General features: G+C 45.3%; 2 protein-coding genes across 4 annotated transcripts in view; one reads left to right on the plus strand and one right to left on the minus strand.

The window, feature by feature from the left end:
* RAD54L (RAD54 like) overlaps positions 1 to 9,322 on the plus strand; it is a 26,186-nt gene extending 16,864 nt beyond the window's left edge. For both annotated transcript variants that reach the window (XM_040470100.1, XM_040470101.1), the window contains 9 exons: positions 2,387 to 2,513; positions 3,732 to 3,806; positions 3,938 to 4,068; positions 4,602 to 4,712; positions 4,864 to 4,987; positions 5,346 to 5,424; positions 5,737 to 5,916; positions 8,652 to 8,815; positions 8,912 to 9,322. In XM_040470100.1, the coding sequence (XP_040326034.1) occupies positions 2,387 to 2,513; positions 3,732 to 3,806; positions 3,938 to 4,068; positions 4,602 to 4,712; positions 4,864 to 4,987; positions 5,346 to 5,424; positions 5,737 to 5,916; positions 8,652 to 8,815; positions 8,912 to 9,122 (1,202 nt within the window). In that variant the 3' untranslated portion in view covers positions 9,123 to 9,322. The remainder of the gene's footprint in view (positions 1 to 2,386; positions 2,514 to 3,731; positions 3,807 to 3,937; positions 4,069 to 4,601; positions 4,713 to 4,863; positions 4,988 to 5,345; positions 5,425 to 5,736; positions 5,917 to 8,651; positions 8,816 to 8,911) is intronic.
* The window catches only part of LRRC41 (leucine rich repeat containing 41), a 19,736-nt gene continuing 5,360 nt past the window's right edge, over positions 9,241 to 23,616 (minus strand). For both annotated transcript variants that reach the window (XM_040470098.1, XM_040470099.1), the window contains exons 3-10: positions 23,420 to 23,490; positions 14,803 to 15,946; positions 11,855 to 12,115; positions 11,176 to 11,340; positions 10,988 to 11,086; positions 10,327 to 10,449; positions 10,030 to 10,105; positions 9,241 to 9,935 (exon numbers count right to left, since the gene is read on the minus strand). In XM_040470098.1, the coding sequence (XP_040326032.1) occupies positions 9,716 to 9,935; positions 10,030 to 10,105; positions 10,327 to 10,449; positions 10,988 to 11,086; positions 11,176 to 11,340; positions 11,855 to 12,115; positions 14,803 to 15,946; positions 23,420 to 23,490 (2,159 nt within the window). In that variant the 3' untranslated portion in view covers positions 9,241 to 9,715. The remainder of the gene's footprint in view (positions 9,936 to 10,029; positions 10,106 to 10,326; positions 10,450 to 10,987; positions 11,087 to 11,175; positions 11,341 to 11,854; positions 12,116 to 14,802; positions 15,947 to 23,419; positions 23,491 to 23,616) is intronic.

Raw genomic sequence — 23,616 nt, forward strand, 5'->3', positions numbered from 1 at the left:
CATTTCTGTTGTGTACATATGCATTCTCTGTCCTATGAGTGGAATTTCTGGGGTATGCATGTGTTTAGTTCATGTGTTATGCATGTATTCAGCTCTAGTAGATACTCTGGCTTTCTTTCCAAAGTGTGCCAGAAGTGTGTGAGAATTCTAGTGTCTCTACATGAGGGGTCAGTAAATTTTTTCTTAAAGGGATAGGTAGTATTTTAGGTTTGCAGGCCTGTCTCTGTTACAACTACTCAATTCATACTGTAGTATGAAAGCAGCCATAAAGTATAAATGAATGGGCATGGTTGTGTTCTAATAAAACTTTATTTACAGAAACATGTGGCTGACCCATGGCTGTAGTTAGCTCACCTCTACTCTATAAATGACTAATATTTATCTTAAGAAAAATTTTTTCTGCCCTCCCTGCCCTCACCATGGACTTGTCAGGGCACTGATGAGCCGAACTTCAGGGCCACATGGGAGCCAGTCTGTGATGCACTCTGAGGGGAGGGGCCTCGTGCCTGCATTGAACCCGGTGAGGGCCCTGGTGGCTGACGTTTGTCTCCTGTTTGTAAAGCTCAGGTGTCTCTCGAGTCCTTGCACCAGGCAAGGAGAAAAATTAAAGATTTGGGGTTCCCCCCCCAATTTTTTTTTTAATTTTAGTAATTCTAGTGGGTATTTAGTGATACCTTATTGTGTTTACCTAATGTTTAATAAAGTTGAATACCTTTTAATATGTTTATTGGCCATTTAGAGATCCTCATATGTGAGATAACCTGCCCTTTTTATTCCTGGCCAAAAGGAAACTGTACCCATTAAACAAGTATTCCCTATCTCTCCTTAACCTCAAACTCTGGCAACCACCAATCTTCTTTCTATCTCTATGAATTTGTCTATTCTGGACAGTTCATATAAATGGAATTCTACAATATGTTACCTTTTGTGTTGATTTCTTTTACTTAGTATAATCTTTCAGCTGCATTGTAGCACGTATCATACATGCTACTTCATCTCTTATGAGCAGCATATAGATGGGCTTTAAAAAAAAAAAAAAGCCCAGTCTGACAATTGTATGGTCTTTTAATTGGATTATTTGGTCCATTTATATATAATGTAATTAGTTATATATTTGAGTTTTAACCTACTTGGCCTTTCAAGTCTCCACTGCTTTGGTTAGCTTTATGATCCATTCAAACAGAAATTGCCTAGAATTTGTTCAGCTTTGTTCTTGGCAGGAAGGTGGTCTGTAACAAAGCAGTCTGTCATTATTGGCAGTGGGATAATCATTCTGTTTTTGTTTTTGTTTTTTTTTTAATTAAAAATTTTAATACAGTTCTAATCAGTGTGCCAGGTTCATTTCACCTCCTTCACTGCCAGACCTGGGGGTAGGGATTGCTTCAGTTTCTCTGCCTTTTTTTTTTTGTGATGACCAAGCTGCATGAAACTTTCACCTTCACATTATCCTTATGTTTTCAATTTTTATTTATTTATTTATTTATTTATTTTATTTATTTATTTTTTTTTTTAAATTTTTTTTCAACATTTATTTATTTTTGGGACAGAGAGAGACAGAGCATGAACGGGGGAGGGGCAGAGAGAGAGGGAGACACAGAATCCGAAACAGGCTCCAGGCTCCGAGCTGTCAGCCCAGAGCCCGACGCGGGGCTCGAACTCACGGACCGCGAGATCGTGACCTGGCTGAAGTCGGACGCCTAACCGACTGCGCCACCCAGGCGCCCCTGTTTTCAATTTTTTAAGAAGGAAGTTGATATAGTATTTTATTTTGTTTTGTTTTGTTTTTTGTTTATTTTTGAGAGAGAGAGTGCAAGAGGGGCAAAGAAAGGGAGACATGGACTCTGAAGGAGTCTCCAGGCTCTGAGCTGTCCACGCAGAGTCCCATGAAGGGTTTGAACCCCTGAACCATGAGATCATGACCTGAGCTGAAGCTGGAAGCTTAACCAACTGAGCCATCCAGGCACCCTTTTTTTTTTTTTTTTTTCCCTTGAGAAAGAGAATCCCATGAGGGGCAGAGAGGGAGAGGGAGAGAGAGAGAAGCAGGGTTTGAGCTCACCCAAAGTGGCACTCGAGTTCACCTAATGTAGAACTCAAACTCACAAACTGTGACATCATGACCTGAGCTGAAGTCAGATGCTTAATGACTGAGCCACCCAAGCGCCCTTACGTTTCTTGATCTTGGCAGATTTGGAATCCTTTCATTTGGCTGTGAGCAAAAAGTCCTTGATTTCTTCAATTTTGTGAGGCCTGGCTAGGAGGGGTGCCGGGGAACACATGGCAAAAAGAGCAAGTGGCTAGAAGTGGGATGTAAAAGAGCGAGACTCCCCTGCCTTTTTTTTTTTTTTTTTTATGTAGTATTTTATTTTTCCCTTCTCTCTTGTCTTAGGAACTGCCCATGAGTTCAAGAAGCATTTTGAGTTGCCAATTTTGAAGAGTCGAGATGCAGCTGCCAGTGAGGCCGACAGGCAGCTAGGAGAAGAGCGGCTACGGGAGCTCACCAGCATTGTGAATAGGTAATAGCGGGGTGGGTGCTGGGCTAGGCAGCAGCACCTTTTTTTTTTTTTTTTTTTTTTTTTAAAGTGTTTATTTTGAGAGAGAGAGAGGGAGAGACAGAATCCCAGGCAGGTTCTGCACTGTCAGCACAGAGCCCAACGCGGGGCTCAGACTCATGAACCATGAGATCATGACCTGGGCCAAGACCGAGAGTTGGACACTTAACCGACTGAGCCACCCAGGTGCCCCAGCAGCACCTTTCTTTGGGATTTTCCCCCAAGTTAGGTCATCAGAATTGCCTACTAAACTATCCAAGTCCAATCCTTTGGTGCTTTGGCCCATGAGGCTGGGAAGGGAGTGGGATCTGTGCCCTGACTATAGCCACTGAATAAATGGAGAGGTCTTGCAAGCCAAGTCCCTGCTTTCTTCCTGGCCTGGACCCTGTGGTCTGGCTTTGGGCTGCTTAGCATCCTGCTGAGGAAGCTCTTCTCTGATGCTGGTCTCCCTGAACAGAATATCCCTTGGAGCATTGTTAATACTTCAGAAGCTTCCTGTCAGTCAGTCTTAGACCTAAAGCACCAGGCTTCCCTTCTCAGACCCCATAGTCTTCTGTGACAGGTAGAAATAGATCTGACTGATGGGTGTGGCTCCCAGACTAAGAGAGCTTTTCCATAGGGTCCACATAATCCAAAAGGCAAGTACATTCTAGATTCCCTGTTGTAGGTAATACACTTGATTTATATCCTGGAGTCCCGCCCTCTCTCCCTCCCAATTTTCGATGGCAGGAAGGAGAGTCACTATATTCTTAGGAGCTGCTCCTTAGGTGTCTGATCCCTGTCCTTCCTGGTCGGCCAGGAGGTATGGGCTTAATTTCATTGAACCTTGGGCCCTGTGGTATTTGGGCAAGTGCAAGTAGAAACTCCTCTAAGGACTTGGTGGTTTGCAGCTTCCTTCTCCTGTCTGAGCACCAGGCTTAATGGGAGATCTTGGCCTTCTCTTGAAGACTAGCTAAACTTTTGAAGAGGAAGAGTTGTCACTGTAAGCTAGACTGTTCGAAAGAGTCTCTGTTCCCATGACTGAGACCCTGATAAAGATTTCTTTGCCATAGAGCTGATGTGTCTCTGGCATTTGATTCTACAAAAGAGACAGTCTTTTGGGTTCTTTGGGTGGTAGCTTTTATTCTAGTAGTTAGCAGGGCATTTTTACCAGCCTCTTGCCTTTTTATCTTCTCTCCCCAGGTGCCTGATACGGAGGACCTCTGATATCCTTTCTAAATATCTGCCTGTGAAAATTGAGCAGGTGGTTTGTTGTAGGTACTGAACTCAACTGAGGGGTGTAGAGTGTGTAAAAACTCAGCCCTTGAGGCATGGCTGGGCTCTCACAGTATTCTCAGGGCAGAGGTGTCGTCCAGCCTTTCCCACTAACCCAGCTACCCTTTTTTCAGGCTGACATCCCTTCAGACTGAGTTATACAAGAAGTTTCTGAGACAGGCCAAGCCAGCAGAAGAGTTGCGTGAGGGCAAGATGAGTGTGTCTTCCCTTTCTTCCATCACCTTGCTAAAGAAGCTTTGTAATCGTGAGTTGGGTCCATGTCCTGGGGTCCCCTGAGAGAGTAAGCAAGGAAGGCTAGGCTCCTGTAAGGTCCAGCCACCTTGACCAAAACTTGTCTAGAGTCCTCATAAAGGCCACCTGTGATTCCAGCCCTCCCCAAGGCATAAACCCTACATTTTGTACTCCATACCAGACCCTTTGCTTTGGAAAAGTTTGCTTACCCTTTGCCCAGCCCATGCTTGATGCTTGGGAGTATATGAGACTTGTGAGTACATGGGAGTATGCACGCACACCTGTGCATATAAAATGTTGGACAGGAGGAAAAATAACAAATCTTGCCCTCTGTGGTATAGTTCCCTTCTTGCTGGGAGAACACACTAATAAGCAAGGTGGTCCTAGATGGAACTGACTGCAGACTAGGAATTGGGACCTGGTAAGTCTGGCGCTGAGGAAGGTCTGCTGGGTAGGCTTCTAGAGGAGATTCCAATGAGCATCGAAGTGGAAACTGGAAAGCACTGTAGCTGGCATTTTGGGTTTTGTTTTTGTTGTTGTTTTCAGATCCAGCTCTAATCTATGACAAGTGTGTGGAAGAGGAGGGTGGCTTTGAAGGTGCCTTGGAAATATTCCCCCCTGGTTATAGCTCCAAGGCTCTAGAGCCCCAGCTATCAGGTAAGCCAGTCTTTGGGCTCCTCTGGGAGGAAAAGTGGGAAATTGTCTCTTTGTGCTAGATGTATCCTTCCCTCAAGGCATGATATCAAAAGTAAGAATCCTGGGCCATGGGGATTGTCTGTTGGGAGCTAATGGTTGATGATTTCCCCAGGTAAGATGCTGGTCCTTGATTACATTCTGGCAGTGACCCGAAGCCGCAGCAGTGACAAAGTAGTGCTGGTGTCCAATTACACTCAGACATTGGACCTCTTTGAGAAGCTCTGCCGGGCTCGAAGGTAGGGAAGAGTCTAATCAGTTTGCCAAAGGAGTGCCTCCCCTACCGTCCCCCTAGGAAGAGTAGATGGTAGGTGTTCTGATTGGTGGATATGGGCAAGAAATGGGTGCAGGGGGGACTTCCCAGAAAATATCTGTTCTCTTACTGTGATGATCCTGACTCCATCTCCAAGCAGAATAGCCCCTGGCCCTTCAGGTACTTCCAGAGGACAGAGTCCTAGCCCTTAGTCCCCTGCCTCTCCCTTTGGGAGTTTAGGCCCTTAGGCTGTACATGAGTAGCCTCAAGCCTGGTTAGTTCAAGTCCTTCAGTAGCAAGCCTCTGCTTCCTTCTTGGGTTTTGATGTTTGAATTCCCCTTCAGGTACTTGTATGTCCGCTTGGATGGCACAATGTCCATTAAGAAGCGAGCCAAGATTGTAGAGCGCTTCAACAATCCATTGGTAAATGTACAGCCCCTGTTTCCATACTACCAATGCAGTAACATCTGAATCAGTGGTTGATAGAGAAACTAGATGGGTGCTCTGCTTTAGGGTCTCTCTCTCTCTCTCTCTCTCTCTCTTTCCCCCCGCCCTTGGTGGGTGTGGTGGAATTAGCCTGGTTGGTGATGGTGGGGCTGGGAAATTGGTAGGCAAATTGGTGGTCCTCACAGCATAAGAGTACAGATGTATGAGAGAGAGAACTGTTGGCTGGACTGAATAGGATTCCAGTTCAGGCTGCAAGAGGTTCTTTTCTCCTGCTTCCTTTCTTTCCAGAGCCCTGACTTTGTCTTCATGCTGAGCAGCAAAGCTGGGGGTTGTGGCCTCAATCTCATTGGAGCAAACCGACTGGTCATGTTTGACCCTGACTGGAACCCGGCTAATGATGAACAAGCCATGGCCCGGGTCTGGCGTGATGGTCAAAAGAAGACCTGCTACATCTATCGCCTGCTGTCTGTAAGGATGGTGACGGTGGTCAGAGTAGGGGTGGGTCGTGAAAAAGACCTTTAGGACCATCTTGGGTTTTTTCTCAGTACCTGTTTTGCCTCTGCCTCTAGCAGTGGCCAATCTATGGGCTTAGCCAGACCCCTGTATTTTTCTGTTCTTTCTCCCTCTCTCCACCCCATTCCTTCAAAACCTATGCCTCCTGATACCTGTTCAGTGGTTGACAAACTCCCCTGTGGCCTCATCTCTTCACAGGACACCTGCTTTCCCTCATACCTTGATTTCTACTGTGCACTTGCCTTGTAATCTTCTCATACTCCATGTGTCCCCTGGGACTAAGAAGTAGTATTGGCATTCTCCCAAGTTCTCAGTGATCAATCATACAGACTGTAGTTCTCTTTTAAAGCTCATGTTCTCTGACTTGACTAATCTCTTTTCTTCCTTGTCACTGTCATCTACCCTATGCTAGTTTCCTAATTCATTGATGACTTTGGATACCAGCCTAGTCTAGTCCTTCATTTCTTCCCCAAATTCAGTTATCATCTTGACTTCAAGGACTATGCAGTTATCTAGCACTCTGGCTTCCATGTTTCCTTGACCTCGTCTCTAATGACCAGTTCAACTCCTTCCCATTTAGTTACTCCCAAGGCCACACTCTGGAACTTTAGTAATGCCAAAACTATACACAGTACCCAAAACTATCATTCTATTCTCAACTCCCTGTCCTTCCAGTTTTCTCATATCTCCTATATCTGCTTTAGCCTAAATGTCCCTAGTACCTCACCTTTCCCCCAGTCTGGCTTCACTTCTCTTTGTTTGGCCTGATTCCTACTGTGCATCCTTTCAGTCACTCTTTCTGTAATACTCCAGTTGGATCACTACAACTGTTCTCAAGTTCTGCACCAGATAAAATTTGCGGGTGTAGATTAGCACTACCACAAATTCACATATTCCGTTTTGGGCTGGGCTGTATCTCGTTTCTTTCAACAGCCACTTCAAGCCTTCACCACTTCCCTCAAGTTTCTTACCTAACCCTGTCTCTCATTCTTTTTGCAGAGACCTTGTCTTCTGCTTCACAGAAAAAAATGTAGGCTACCAGGCTTGAGTTCTCTTACCTGTCTTTTGTGTATCTCTAGACCTGCCCTTCCCTTCCCATCTCAGAGGGAGATAATTTCCTTCTTTGAGCTTCATCATTCCAGCTCTGCCCTGGATTGTTTTCCTTCTTTCTTAGTTGATTAAGGTCTCTCTTATTTACCTAAGTCTATAAACATGCTGAGGTAGCTCTCACCATTTAACTCTCTGTCGTATTGTAGCCACTACCTTGGGTTACTTTCCATGCGTTCACCGTCACATTTTTCCAAAACCTACAGATTAACTTCACTTCCTCATCTTCTATTCACTCATCAGACCGCTTTTGAACTTGCTTTTGAATGTAATATTGGCTTCCTAATTGTCAGAACAAGAAACTCTTGATTTTTCCTCTGTGTATCTGACACTGTTGACTGCTAGTCTTTAAAATTCTATTCTCTTTGGAAATTCCACTCTGGTTTTCCTATCTCTGTGATTACTCATTATATTGACAAATCTCTAAATGTTTAGCCAAGATCTCTTACCTGAGTTTTAGACCCATATTTCCATCACCTATTGTACATTTCCACTTGTATGTCTCATGAACACTTTAGATGCAAGGTGACTAAATTCATTTCCTTTCTGAATTTTGTCATTTAATGGCTCCATTATCCAACCAACCCAAATCTGGGTATCATCCTACTGGACCATTCCCTGTCTCCTAACAACAAATCACTATTTGTCTTCTGGCAATTTCCTTATCTAACCTTCCTCTTTACCCTGTGCTAAAGTCACAGTTCTCTTTCACTTGGATACTGCAGCAGCTTCCTAATGCTTTACCTTTGGTCTTAACCTGTTCTTCACATATTGCTTCCAGAATGAACTTTCCAAAAATCCTGATTTTGCCTTTCATCACTTGCAGGACAAGGCAAAGCTCTTTCAGCCTGGCATCCATATTTCTCCGGGATGGCCTCTGCTGACTTACTCAGTCCCAGCTCTTACTACACTCCCACCATCCTCAAGACAGGCTCAACTCCTCAGTCCTCCAGTAGGCCAGGCTTATGCCTTTGTCCTATGTGGGGCCTATGAGCTTTCCTTCTCTCTTCCCTTGTAAACCATCTATTCATTTTTTATGATTCAACTCAAGGATCATCTTTACTTCAAGGTTTTCATCATTTTCCCCCTCTACTACCCCTCTTGTGGGCCCTTGGGAATCCTATGCAGGTTTCTGTTATTGTGCCAATTAGTTTATGTGTCTCTCCCAGAAGCCTAGGAGTTCAGGAATAAGGATCATATTTAATTCTTCTTTGTATCCTAGTGTTGGCACAGAGCCAGGCATAGGATACCCAAATGATATTTGTTGAGTATGAGAGGCCTGGGCTTGGTGTGGAGGTCTGGTGAATCTGCTGCAAACCTCAGCTCACTCTGAAGGAATTTAGCCAAGACATGAAACCCTCCATTCGTACAGAAAATATCCTGGGTGAGCAGTGGCTACAAGTCATGTTCCCAAGAGACAGATTGGGAAAATGGGCTCAGCTGAGCAGATGTGTTGCTATAGGACTTTTACTTCTCATTCATTTCCCCTTCTCTTGGGTGGCTATAGTTTCAACCCCTGGGTTTTCCTGCCCCCTATGTTTGGGAATGACTTAGCTGTACATCCTTGGGCGCCCCCACCCCAGGCAGGAACCATTGAGGAGAAGATCTTTCAGCGCCAGAGCCACAAGAAGGCACTGAGCAGCTGTGTGGTGGATGAGGAACAGGATGTGGAGCGGCACTTCTCTCTCGGCGAGTTGAAGGAGCTGTTTACCCTGGATGAGGCTAGCCTCAGTGACACACATGACAGGTGGGTGGGGTGCCCTTGCTGGCCATTACTTCTGAACTCCCTGCACAGCATGGAGACGGGCTCTATAGTTACCACGGCTCTGTCCTCTGCCCCCAGGTTGCGCTGCTGCCGCTGTGTCAACAATCACCAGGTCCGGCCACCCCCTGATGGTTCTGACTGCACCTCAGACCTGGCTCAGTGGAACCATAACACTGATAAACGGGGGCTTAAGGATGAGGTACTCCAGGCCGCCTGGGATGCTGCCTCTACAGCCATCACGTTCGTCTTCCACCAGCAGTCTCATGAGGAGCAGCGGGGTCTCCACTGATAACCAGCTGGTCTGGGTGTAGCTGTTAGAGGAAGGAGACAGGGAAAGGGGGCTCCTTGCCCCATAGGACCCTACTGAATTTTGTTCTCTGGGACAAAAATCATCAAGGAGGGCTGCATGATGTTTGCCCAAAGTTTATTTTATAAGAAAACTTTTTTGGTTAAAAAAAAGAAAGGAATAAAGGTATGAAAGGGACTGAGGCTTGGGAGCAGCATGGTGAGCCCAGCAGAGAAGAGGCCTGGTAGTGGACACTCCTGTACTTCTCTAAAGCCTGGGTACCTGCTTGAGGAAGGAAAGCAGGAACCTCAGGCAGGGGGAGAGGAGCTGTCCTCAGTGACTGATGAGCACTGTAACCTGGCCCAGGGTTCCGAGAGTAGTGGGTAAGGGGCCCAAAGGCTCTAAACCCAGTTGTGAGAGTGCCTTTGCTGAGCCCAGCAAGACCTCCAGGACCTCAGTGCAAGGGAAGAAGGAAAAAGAAAAAAAGGTTGCAGAAAGAGAAAGACAGAATTGGTGTTTGGGAGTTCTGGGCAGCCCATGTCTCAGCCCCTGCAAGCTGATGGTGCTGAGCATGGGCCTGTGAAGCATGGGCCCCATCACATGGTGCTGACATAATCTGCGAAGGCCTGGGATGAGTCCCACGAGTCGCTAACCACGTGACAAGTGGCCCGGAGCCGCCGAATGGCTTCCCTGGCTGTGACTGCATCCTGGTCCAGCCAGTTCTGGAAGAGGCGCAGGTGACCAAAGGCTCCACGGCCCCAGCGCTCCAGCCGCTTGGCGAACTCCAGAAGACCATCTGGCTTGATGCAGTTGGAACTGGTAGGGGTGAAATGGATTAGACACCCAGGAAACAATCCCTAGTCTATATCCTTACAGCTCCATCCCTTGTCCCCTCCTCCTCCCCATATACCTGATGTCCAGCTGACACAGAGAGGAGGATGAATCCTCTGAGAAAACATCTGCCAGGGCCAGCAGGCCAGCATTCCCTGGGGAGAAGGGGGGAAATGTCTAATCACCCAAGAACAGGGAACAATGGTATCCCAACCCATTTCTGGTGGGGAGAAGCCCAGCCTCCAAAAGCCCCAGCACACAACTATATTCCAACCCCTATGTTCCCAGTGGAGAGGCCTATGCCTTCCTCCACTGAATTTTGAGGTCAAAGAACTGGCTCCTTCACCCCTGTCCCTTCCCAGGGCCCTGCCCCCACCCAGGCGGTTCCCTGGCAGCCGGAGGCCCTTCAGTGTGGAGTTGCCCTTCATAGCAGCAACCATCTCAGGCAGAAACTGGGCCGGGCGCTTCTCAAACAGACGGCAGAAGGAGAAGGTAATCTCTGTCAAGAGAAATTAGAATAAATTCTGATGGCTAACATTAGGACTTGTTGCTGCCCCTCCTGCCCCAGTTGGCCTTAGCAAGGGGTCTGAACATTTTATAGAGGCCCAGAAAGAGAAAGGAATTTGTCCAAGACCCCAAGCAAGACTGGAACTAAATCAGATTTAAACCAGAGACTGAACCCAGAGGTTCACCCTAGAGAGGTCCTCTGTGTGGACAGTTCTCCATTCACTTCTTTTCCCTCTATCCATTGCTTGCCCTCTATGCAGGGGTGGGGATTAGGGACAAGAGTATGAGGGGAACCTGACAGCATATTTATCCTTCCCCACCACCATTATTTCTGTTGGCCACTGAAAGGTAAGAAAAACTTGAGTAATTTTCCCATGTTAAGTATAGGAGGAGTTGAACTTGGGACCTTTTAGAAGGAAGATGATGCAGTTTCTATAACTTATAGTTGAGGATATAAGGCCAAGAAAAGAACGGTGGCAGAGCCACAATGAGGACCCAGCAATGCCCCAGGTTCTGAATGATGAATTTACCTTGAAGAGTCAGATTCTGTAGCAAAAAGAGCACCTCACTCTGACAGTCAGCCAGATTCATGTCGTGGAAGCTCAGCCTCTTCAGGGCTAGGTTGTACTCTGCATGGGGGTAGAGGCCACGGGCCTTAGCTTTCCCAAAGAATAACAGGGTCTCCTACCCTCCCTTTAGCATTCTAGCTGGGTCCTACCTTTGAGTGTCTGTAACACAAGCCCAAAATCTTGGGGAGAGGCAAAGGTAGCACTATCCAGAGACAGCTGCTGCAGAGAACCTGAGGCCTTCAGTACAGAGCAGAGCAGTGGGGCTGGTTGGGCTCCCCGTGGAAATCCCATCTCCAGCTGTTCCAGGCAGTTTTCTGGATATGATAGGGAGAAAAGATTCCAGTGGGCCATCTCTTCTATTCTCAGAGCAGGTCCCATCCTGTCCTTTAGAGGCTCACTGAAAAATCTTGTTTACTTGTCATTGAGTGCCTGCTATAGCACTAGGTTCTGGGAAGAGAGTACTAGGAGATTTAGTCCTTGTTCTCCTGGAGCTTTTAGTCCAGGAAGACTAGACTATTCAGACAAGCAAACAGGAGTGTGCAAGAGTGGTGAGCTAGGAAACAGGATCCAAGGGGACATACAGAAGGGGGACCTAGACCCCTTTTCTGGAGACTCATCTGCCATGGTCACTTTCTATTGGGCTTGTAGTGGTCTGGGCCCTGTCCAGCCCATGGTCATCTTTAACAGCAGGCTCTAAAGAGGGAATGGATTTCAGATAAGCCAGGAATGAGTGTTGCTAGGTCTGGATTAGGTCTTCCCACCTTTTCCACACAAATGCACCTGCACATTTGTGTGAACACATGCACACGCACACGCACAGTGCTTCACCTGGTATCTCCTCATCCCCAATTATGTGGCTAGGGGGCCCTGCATTCCCTGGCACGGCAGGGTTGTCCCTCTGGCTGGGGTGGTCAACACGAATAGAAAGGACCCGCAGCAGGGGCAGGGCTCGCACAATGGCACGTGTCAGCTCCAGGATGGGCAGTGGTGAGAACAGATCACTGAGATGCAGGGCACGGAGGCGGCATCCAGCCTGGCCTGACAGGGCCCGCAGACTGTCCAGCAGGCGGAAGATGTTAGAGCCCAGGCCTATGGCAGGAAAGAGGTTAGGTCAGTCATGTGGGAGTGTCAGCAAGAATAACATTCAGAGACCACTCCAGATATTTCTGTTGATGACCACCAATTTTCTTGAGCTTCCGATCAGATTACTTAAAATCATTTGTCTCAACTATTCATCGTCTTGCTTTTTTCCTCAGGTAACCAGCAAACTGATGTCTACTGTACTGGGCTATGCCCTCAAGCATCAGTCAGGGCAGTCACAAAATAAGAGGATGTGGTAGGGCATACTGTGCTGCCAGCTAAATGACAGGCCCAGAGGGCAGCAGAAATCTCTGGACTTTTCTTATAGGTCACGTGGAACATTTGAAATCTAAGGGGAGTGGCAATGACTCAATAGGGAATACTTTAAAAGATTAATTAGGTAGGAATAGAGCAGAAAAGGATAACCACACCCCACAAAAGGGAACAGGATGCAGAAGGGTTAGAGCAGATGCTTAATGCCACAAAGCAAATAATTTCTTGGAACCTACTTATCTCCCCTTGGACTGAGAAGGCCCCTGTTGATCCATTTCTTCAACTAAACCTCACCCAGCACCTAGTAAATACTTTTTTTGTGTGTTTTTGCTAGACAGTAGCCAGCAACAGCTCTTGCTCCTGCCTATGTAGGCTGATTAACAACAAAAATGTGTGAGGGGAACTGGAGAAGTTGAGTATTGTAGAAGCACAAAGGATGGAGGTACTTAGCACCCAGTCCAGCTTCCCTCAGTAAAAACTTTACAGCTGAGTTGTAAAGAACACAAAGGAGACAGGCTAAAAGGAGGGACGGGAGGGACTGGCAGGGAGAACTCGGTATATATAAAAGCCTGAAGGAGGAAGAGTGGCAGCTTCCAAGAACTGAAAATATTCACTGTGGCTGCTGTGTAAAGTATGAGGTGGGGGGAGGGGGGGAGGGTTCAAGATGCCACTATGAAGGTAAGCAGGAGTGAGAACACAAATGACCTGTAAGTAAATTAAGTATGGTGACAGGAAACCATTCAAGGGTTTTTAAATGAATGACCTTTTCATTGAAAAAACAAAACTTGGGCTGCAGTGTAGACTGTGAATTGTATGGTGAGTATGAAGTCAGGAGGAACTACTGAAATGATGAATCCGGGTGAGAAGTAATCATGGCTCAAATTAAGGATGTGGAGATAGAGAAGTAAGTGGATTTGAGAGATCATAAAGATATGTGGTGCAAAAGAAAGAACCCAGCTTTCTTTTGGGCAGCTGAGTCAGCTGTGAGGTCACTGACAGAACAGAGCTATCAGGAGAAGATGCATTCAGGCTGCGGGGCTTGTGGTTTATGAAGTGATATCTAGTAGTCGGCTGGCTAAATAGTTCTGGAGTTTAGGAGAAGGATCTGGGCCAGTGTCATAGATTGGGGAATCTTCAGCATAGTTGGCCTTTCAAACTACAAGAATGGACAGAATTGTTCAGGAAGCATGTATAAAGTGGCAGAGCTCTGAGAAACTCTGAACATTAAGAGATAAGAGAGGTAATGTCCAGAGAGGGAGAAGAGAAAAATAGATTTTGAGATAGTGGAAATGAGAATATCTGATGAAGACTACTTCATAGCAGCAAATGCTGCCGAAAATTAATGTGAGAGGAGGACTAAAACATATGTATTGGACTTAGCAACAGGGAGGACCTTGGAGAAGGAAGGCAGCATTAAGGAGTGGTGAAAACCTTGGATTCGGGAATCCGGTTGCCTGGATCTGAATCCTGGCTCAGTGAGGTTATCCTGGGCAAGCCACTTGACCTCATAGGGTTGGTGTAAGGATTCAATTCATATACTGCTTAAATTATGCCAGATAAATACTAAGCAATATATAAAAGTTCTTATTACTAAGGCATCTGAGAAACAAGCTTTCCTAAGAAGGCAAGAAGGTATGGATCCAGAAAACAGGTAAAAGAGTTAGCCTTAGATAGGATGGCCATCTCTTCCATTGTGATGAAGGAGAAAAGGATGAGTGTAGATGTAGGAGAGTTTATAGGTTGGTTAACTAAGTTGAAGTTCATGTGTGATGGCTTCTATTTTCTCTTTAGTAGGAGGTGAAGTCATCTGCTAAGAAAGGAAAAGGGAGGATTTGGAAGTAGGAATGGGAGCTAATGTTACAAACACAGGATTCATATAAGGATGACGACTGAATATACAGTAGCACTGGTCTGCACAGTTGTGATTTTCCCCATCAGTACTCAGCATCCTAAGTAGATTGATGGATTTACCCAGAGTTGAAGTTTGTCTCGCTGGGCACAGCCAGGTGGGTAAGAACTGAGGACTGCTTTACAGGTTGCCGGTCTGATAAAAATGTGGTCTACACCTTGTCTGTATAGCTGCTTTGATATGAGTGGTGGGACCCAACCTTAGACTTGGTGGGCCTGCATACACTATACTATTCCCACAATATGGGAATTGCCTACCATATCTAAAATGTACCCATTCTTAAGGTTCTCACTGTCTCTCAGGAACTCCTTCCAACTCTAAAGCCTATAAACCTCATGTTCTTCCCTAGCACTGAAAGTCTGCCACTGTTTCATGTATGTGCCTTCTGCCCCACTCTGACGCAGGCTGGGCCACATCTCCAGCTCCTCGATCGCATTCCCTATTCCCCTCTGCAGGATTGGGCACACGGCTGGTGCTGCTGTGAGACCCATCTCTGCCCCTGCAGGGCACTCACCATTATAGGAGAGTGTGAGGCTCTCCAGAGACACCCAGGAGCTCAGCAGGTGGCACAGTGTCAGAGCCGCCTCTGTGGAGAGCGGAACTGTGAATAGCTCCAAGGTGGAAATGCTTCGGAATCGCTGGGAGGCCTCCAGTGCTGGAAGCCCCAGGCAGCTGGGATCTGATCCATCCAAAGCTCCACAAGCCACTTCCCCGATCTCCATCTCTTCCCCATCCTCCTTCTCACCAGCCACAATGAAAACAAAGTCATACAGGTCTTCAGACTCCGCTCCAGACCCCTGACGGGTGCGAGCACCCTTCTTCCCTGCAGCTCGCTTAAAACGCTTTAGGGGCTTAGGCTGTGGGGCTGAGCTAGCTGGAGCCCGTTTGGATGAGGATGTGGAAGAGGAAGCAGAGGCAGAGGAGGTGGTGGCTGGAGCAGAGGGTGGCCGCTTGGTGCCAGGAGCCTCGTAGGAGGTTGCTGGAGGGTGCAGATCCCTCTTAGGGTCTGTCCCACCTGCTATCAGGCTCTCCTGTGTGCTCCGGCGTGTTACCCGGGTAGCAGGTGTAGCTCTGGCCGTCTGCTTGGCTTCACTCTTCCGCCGGGAGGCCATCAGGGCTGCAGCACATCGCTCAGCAGCATCCCTGCGAGGCCGGCGTGAGCCCAACAGGAGGGACCCTTCATCTCGGGATGGGGCCCGGCCTCGGGAGGCTTCTCCACAGAGGCGGCAAGGTGGACCACCAGGGCCTGGCTGCCAGAAGCCAGCACTCATGGTGAGGATGAGGATGAAAAGGGCTGACTCCGGCACAGGCCAGGAGTACAGCGACACCTGGCTGACAGCCCCATGGTGAATAAGCTGATGCAACAGCTGCCGAAGAGACTGCTGAGCAGCCACATCAGAGAACAGCAGGTGGCGGAACTTGAGGGTGTGCAGGGAACTGGCCAGGGTCTCCAGAACCCTGCGGTTGGGCTCAGCCACCAGCTCAGTCGCACCCTGCAGCATATTGCAGATGGTCAGCTGCCGGACGTGGCGGGAGCTATGCAGAAGAGGTGAGAAGCGCTGGTCACAGAGACGCCTGTCAGAAGATACATCAATGGTCCCACGTAGAACATGGGAAAAAAAGGCCTCCATAAACTTGGCTCGCCAACAGGTCACACTCTGAAAGCAGAGAACATGCCAGACAGCTGTGATACTAAGGGCTACCCACTGAACCATCATTTCCCCAAGTTCCTCTGTTCCAATAGCTATTTGATGAGTCAGGCAACATTCTAAATAATTTATACAAATTAATCTTCACATCTTTGAGGCTTATATTACTGTTATCCCCATTTTACAGGTAGGAAAAATAAGGCACAAAAGTTGTTACTGCCTGTGGTTACACAGGTAAATAGTAGAATCAAGATCTGAACCCAGGAAATTTGGTTCCAGAGATTATTTTGTTATAGTGACTGCCATTCAAGTGACACATTCACTCCTGTAGTTTCTTCCATGTTTGTTTCTAGAACCTGACCCCAACTTTCCACTCTTACCACTACCACCTTTGTTCAGACCCTTACCCCCTCACACCTGACCATTAGCTTCCTGATTACTCCCCCATCTCTTTCTCCTTCCCAAACTTTTATACACAAGTCCACTGGATTCGTCTTTGTAAAATATGCCTGACTACATTCTGCCTTAAAACCCTCAGAATCTTTCCATTGCTCAGAGTTAATCTGAAGTTCCTTAGCCTGGGAGGGAAAGCCCTGTACAATGTGGCCTCTAAGATTTATCTCCCACATCTTGCTCATGTGAATGTTTTGCTCTGGACAAATTGATCACCTTATTGACCGAGACCTGCCTTCTACGTGCTTTTCCTACATCTGCCAGAAATGCTCTTCATTGCCAGACCAAATAGGCTTCCTGAGAAGACCTACTAACATTTCACTTTTTTTTTAAATAATTTTTTACATGTTTATTTTTGAGAGAGAGGGAGGGAGACACAGAATCCGAAGCAGGCTCCAGGCTCTGAGTGGTCAGCAGAGCCCAATGGAGGGCTTGAACCCACAGACTGTGAGATCATGACCTGAGCCAAAGTCCGATGCTTAACTGACTGAGCCACTCAGGTGCCCCAACATTTTACTCTTCTTGAGGTTATTCATCTCAGTGTCTCTGTGTGCCCCCTTTTACCCCTCCCCTGCCTCTCTTGTGGGACTCTTCTGATAATCTGACTACTCAGGTGTTAGACATTGGTAACCTTGTCTCATGGTGTTGTCTCTGCACATGTTTTATCCCAACCAGATGAAAAATTCCTGGAGATCAAGGTCCAAATTCCTAGATTTGGTTTCTCCAAGGCAATAGTTACTGGCTTTGATGCACATGAGATTTTATCAGACTATTCTGGTACATTTAGAAGATCTCTGAATGCAGGTGTTTCTTAACCTTTGGTGCACATCAAGATTTACTGTGGAGCTTTTGTTTCTCCAAAATTCATGTCAGCTACCCAGACTTGGTGATCCTCTTATGTTATATCTGCAGTAAGGCCCATAAAAAAATTTTTTTTTAATATTTATTTTTGAGAGAGAGGGAGGGAGGGAGAAAGACAATCTAAAGGAGGCACCAGGCTCTGAGCTGTCAGTACAGAGCCTGATGCAGGGTTCGAACTTACAAACCACGAGATGGTGACCTGAGCCGAAGTCAGACGCTTAACTGACTGAGCCACCAAGGCCTGTGCATCTTTATTTTTTAAACTTCCCCCAGATGATTCTGATATATATCAGAGGTCAGCATTTACTGCTACCTACCCTCCTCACCCCCAAAAGGGCACACAGCCTTCCTTAAGTTCCCATTCTCTCCTAAGGTGCAGTAGAAAGTCTGCTGACTTTGATACAAGTGTTAATCTCTGCCACTATACTCTGGACCTCTTGAATCTCTTCATCTGTAAAAGGTGGATAATATCACTTGTTTCACAGGTTTGTTGTGAAGATCAAATGACACCATGCAAGTCAAAGCACTTTGTAAACTGTAAAATACAAAATGTTACTTCTGTTACTGCTAATGATAATAGCCCAGATGGGCAATGTGAAATGAACTTGATGGAGGCAGAGCCTGTTAAGCAGGGTGCTTATTCAGCCTGAAGCAAAGGCAGTAGGGGCCTGAGGTTCCCCAAGACTAAAAAGGCACTTCTCTTTGGTATTTGCCCTGCCTCTATGCATTCACTCATACCACAGTCACCCTCAACTTATATCTGAGGTTCTTGGCAAGAGTTGGGCCCCTATTCTTAGGCAAAAGTGTCATTCCCTTTGCCCTGGCCATTCCCTATGACACTGCCTGCTGTGGTAATAATTGGGAATGACTTCTTCGTGTTTGAGCTAATTGCATGGCAGCAACAAGGGGGAAGGACCTCTCACCAGCAATAATGTAGGGGCATTATGGGACCAGGAAAAAATACCTGACAACCAAATCTCCACTCAGCCTACAGAAGAAGCAGAGTGGGTATTCCTGAATCCTATCTCTAACACTTTTCCTACACATTTGCTGGCCTATGCTCACAGCCTTGGAAAACACCTGCAGGTAACCTAGCAAGGCTTCAACTTCACAAGTGAGACAGTCAAGGCCTAAAATATGGACAAAAATGTGAACCAAGATATTGTGGCTGTTTCTGACCAGGAGGCACATGTAATATGTAGTTTTGGTAACTAAATATTAGTGTTCCCCTCTCCCCACATTTTATTGGTTGATGAAGACAGTGGGAGAATATTTGAAACTGGAACACCCAGACATGTGGTAACTGCTGCGAGAACAGCATGACATAGTGAATAGGAGCAGGCACTCCAGAGCCAAATTGCCTCAACTTGAATCCTAGGTCTGCCATTCACTAACTATAACCTCAGACAGTAACTTCACCTCTATCTGCCTCAGTTTCATCATCTATAAAGTGAGGAAGGTAACTAAACCTACCTACATCATAGAGTTGTGAGGATTAGATGAGTAAAGTTAGTTATGACAATTATGTCAATTAATTATGAGCAGACAGCAGTTCACTGCGTTTTATTCCATCACCACCTTTTAGAAGAATCTCTGCTAAAATTTCAAAGTTGAGGGGTTTCTGGGTGGCTCAGTTGGTTAAGCATGACTTCAGCTCAGGTCATGATCTCATGGTTCATGGGTTTGAGCCCCGCATCAGGCTCTGTGCTGACAGCTCAAGGCCTGGAGCCTGCTTTGGATTCTGTGTCTCCCTCCCTCTCTCTGCCCCTCCCCTGTTCACTTTCTGTCTCTCAAAAATAAACATTAATTTTTTTAATTTCAAAACTGAAAACAAGCTAAGAGATCTAGTTCAAGCCATTCATTGTGTGAACTTATACACTATCGAATACAAAATGATTTAAACACATTCTTTTGGGGGTGCCTGGGTGGCTCAGTTGGTTAAGTTTACGACACTTGATCACAGCTCAGGTCATTATCTCAAGGTTGTGGGATGCAGCCCTGCATTGGGTTTCATGCCGGGTGTGGAACCTGCTTGAGATTCTCTCTCCCTCTGCCCCCGTCCCTCACCGCTTGTGCATGTGTGCACACAGTCTATCAAAAAATAAAATAAATAAAATTGGGGCGCCTGACTGGTTCAGTCGGTTAAGCGTGGGACTTGATTTTGGCTCAGGTCATGATCTCATGGTTCATGAGTTTGAGCCCTGCATCGCGTTCTGCACTGGCGGTGCGGAGCCTGCTTGGGAGTCTCTCTCTCCTTCTCTGAGCCTTCCCTGCTCATGTTCTCTCTTTCAAAATAAACTCAATAAATTTAAAAATAAAAGATTGTTTTTTTAAATTTTTTTTTAATGTTTATTCACTTTTGAGAGACAGAGAGTGAGAGTGGGGGAGGGGCAGAGAGAGAGGGAAACACAGGATCCGAAGCAGGCTCCAGGCTCTGAGCTGTCAGCCCAGAGCCTGCCCGATGTGGGGCTCGAACTTACAAGCTATGAGATCATGACCTGAGCTGAAGTTGGATGCCCAACCGACTGAGCCACCCAGGCGCCCCAAAAATAAAAGATTTAAACACATTCTTTTGGAGGCACCTAGGTGGCTCAGTCAAGGTTAAGTGATAAGACTCTTGTTTTCAGCTCAGGTCATGATCTCACAGTTCATGAGTTTGAGCCTCACGCTATCAGTGCAGAGCCTCCTTGGGATTCTCTGTCTCAAAAATAAATAAACATTAAAAACGCAAACACACACATTCTTTCAGGCAAGAGTAGGGGAAATAAGGCACCACCAAAGAGGTAAAATAACATTTGTCTACCAACACAGTCCTTGGCCCATCCACAGGCTGGTGGCTTAGGCACCAGCTGGGGAGGAAGAAGTGTGTGTACAAACTAGAGAAGGCTAAATATTTTCTTGTACTAAACAGAGCCAGCAAATGTTCACAAACTATTGTCCACTATTTTTCTGATAACAGAAATATTATTTGCAGAGAGATAAAATCTGTATACCAACTCTTTGGAATGTATATGTAAATGTGAATAGCTATAATTGTTTTTTTTTTTTTTTTTTAATTTTTAAACATTTATTATTTTCTTTTTTTTTGAGAGAGTGCAAGTGGGGAGGGGCAGAGAGGGAGACACAGAATCTAAATCAGGCTCCAGGCTCCGAGCTGTCAGCACAGAGCCCGATGCGGGACTCGAACCCACAAACCGCGAGATCATTACCTGAGCTGAAGTTGGACACTTAACTGACTGAGCCACCCAGGGGCCCCATATAGCTATAATTGTTTTTATAACATTGAGACAATTTTGAACAATTTCAAATTCTGGGCTTTTTAAACATTATACCACCGTGTCATTACATTTTACCACCATGTATTTAAATGTTTTTAGAACATGACTTTGTTAATATTTTGAAAATTTGGATGTACTACATTCAATAATTCATGCATTATTGAAGAAATTATTTCCAGGTTTTGATATTAAGTTGCTGCGATGAACGTCTTGAAATAAATCTTCATGAGTATCTCAACTTTTATGTACTATAAATTCTAAGAAATAGAATTTCTAGTCTAAGAATATTCTAAAGACTCTTGACAATTATCACCAGATTGTCCACCAAGACAGTTATGTAACATTTCTGCTCCCACCAATACCATATTAAAATGCAAGTTTCACCCACCCCTGGAATTATCTTTTAAAACAAACCAAAACAAGACTTCACTAATTTAAGAGTTATAAGTTTATTTTCCCATTTTTTATTATTGAGATTGAATAGTTTTCACTTTATTGGAGATTTTTGTATATTTTGTGACTTGTCCCAATCTTTACGTACTCTACTGGAATAGCTTGTCTTTGTCTTATTCTCTGTATCCTCATTTTACAAATGTTGTTGCAAACATTCTTTCCTTTAAAGAAAGGAAAGGTTCTTTAAAGGTTTATGTACCTTTAAATTGTGTTTATTGTATTGGCATTTATTGTCCATACTTTTTTTTTGGTTCTGCCCATTTAATAATTAACACACTCCATCCTGAGATTAGATAACCAGTCACCTTTATTCTTGTTTAGTTGTTTTATGCTTTTACTTTTTACAGTTTAATCTTTAGTTCCATATAGAAATTATTTGAGTATATTGTAAAATGAGGCTCTAACTTGATTTTTTCCAAATAGTGAACCAGTAACTAGAGAATCATTTACTGAATAATCCTTCATTTCCCTGTTGCCTTGTCTCCAGAATATCAGATCTCTTAATACACACAAAGTACTGCACAATTTGAAATTCTACTTCTTTATAAGCAATCAGGGACCATGGCTATCTTGTTCACCACTGTATACTTAGAACCTAGTATAGTGCCTGGAATTGAGCAGGCACTTATTAAGTGTTTCTGAATTATGAGGTTAAGGTTACTGTCATGCAAAACTGGGAAACAAAAAGAGGCACCCTTTGGAATGGATATGATCCAAGTCAGGACCTCTGTCTAGGTGACTGTTAGGCCACCAAGCCTGGGGTTTCCTTAATGTTCTGAAATGCTCTGAGACAAGAACAAACATATATTCTTTACCAGGAAGCTTGAGATAATGTTGGGAAAAAAAGCGTATTCTAAGTGAAAGATATTACAATCTCCATCAACTGCTAGTCAACCATACTGCTTGGGAAACACTAGGCCACAGTGACTCTCATGCTTCTTTAAAGGTTTCAGGAAGCTGTTACTGTTTTCAAATCTTGCATCTACTTCTCCTCATGAGGCCTAATTCCTGTATATAGTGCCTGAAGATTTTGTTGGGCCTTAGCATTATCTCACTGAACTTCAAGAGTTGCATCCAGATCTGGAAGTAGAAAAGCTGAAGGATATGGAGCTGAATGTTACTGAACCCAGTGCATCCCCAGAAATTAAATCTCCAATTCCTGATAAGAGCTTGTTTTCTTATCACTTGGCCTCACCCACCAGTTCAAATACTACTTCCCAAGAAACACTTTCATGCTCCCTTCTCCCTCAACCTTCTTGTTACTATCACACCACTTATCCTCCCATGCATAATGTATTTCTTTGCAGACTTCCTGCTAAACATGAAGTTCCTGAAGATTAGGGACTGTGTCTGTACTTCCAATATCTAACATAAGACCTGGCATGTGGGAAGTTTTAGTAATGTTTATTGAACTCAATCTGTTCTGTCACCTAGTTATGGAGCAGCAAAACAAATTCTGCTTAAAAGAGAGATCCAGTGAGTTATATCTGAACCAACACATAATAGAACTACAGGGCTACAAGAAGCCCTAAAAGTCATCTTGTCCAACCTCTCTTACAATGCTGAATTTCTTCCACAATATCCTTGTGTCAGGTAGTTATCTAGACTCTATTTGAACACTTAGTGATGGGAAGCTTATTACCTCTGGAATTAGCTTGTTTCATCACCAATAAGTTCAGGGTTTAAACGTTCTACAATCACTTTGGCAAAAATTTATCCTCCTTTAGCTTCTACCCATACAAGTCTATTAATTTCTCTTTTATATGATAATCATTCAAATATTTCAAGACAGTTCATGTTCCCCAAGTCTTCTTTTTTTTTAGGAAAAACATCTCCAGTGTTCCAAGTGTGACTCACATGATGTGGCCTTGACTTCTTTCTCCATACTCCAAGGGTAGCCTGACCACTGCAAAGCCAGGCAGGTCTATCATCCCCCTTGTCCTTTAGCATATGTTATAGTTACATTAATTCACACAGCTCAGGGTATAGTCATTGTATAAATGACTTTAGCACACTGTTGACCAAACCCCCTTAATCATTTATACAAGTTGCTAAGCCAGGCCCCTTCACCTCTTTCCCTGAGGTCATGCAATTGGAATTTTTTAGACTCAAGTGAGGAATTGGTTTATTCTGTTAAATTTTATCTTGTTAGGTTTGACCACTGCTCCAGCCCTGTCAAGACCTCTACGAATCTGGGTTCTGCCTTCCATTATGATCACTACCTTCCTCTGTTTTGTGTTACCTATAAACACGGTGAGCAATCAAACCAGTGACAAATGCCAAATGGAAAGAACCTTGTGACAAGACATCAGAGTCCTCCTCCCAAATTCACTCCAACCCTGTGTCTGCACTTTACCAGTACCCAGCTTGTGTTTGTAAGCTATTCCTGCTTTCATTGTGCAAAGTCAGGCCAGAGTTCTACCTGGTGCTAACTTACCTCCAAACTGGAAGGCCTTGTCTTCATTAGCTCATCCCATAGTCGGCGCCAGATGGCTTGAGTGGAGAGGCCTGTGGGGAGAAATATCACCTTTATTTGGCTGCTCTTTGGCCACCATGAGTGAAGTACATCAGCCTTTGGTGTTGCCTTCTCTGGATTCACAGGAGCAATATGGCAGACTAGTAAAGAGCACTGGC

Source organism: Herpailurus yagouaroundi, unplaced genomic scaffold, assembly GCF_014898765.1.
Source record: "Herpailurus yagouaroundi ecotype Mexico unplaced genomic scaffold, PumYag 77, whole genome shotgun sequence".
Taxonomy (NCBI): domain Eukaryota; kingdom Metazoa; phylum Chordata; class Mammalia; order Carnivora; family Felidae; genus Herpailurus; species Herpailurus yagouaroundi.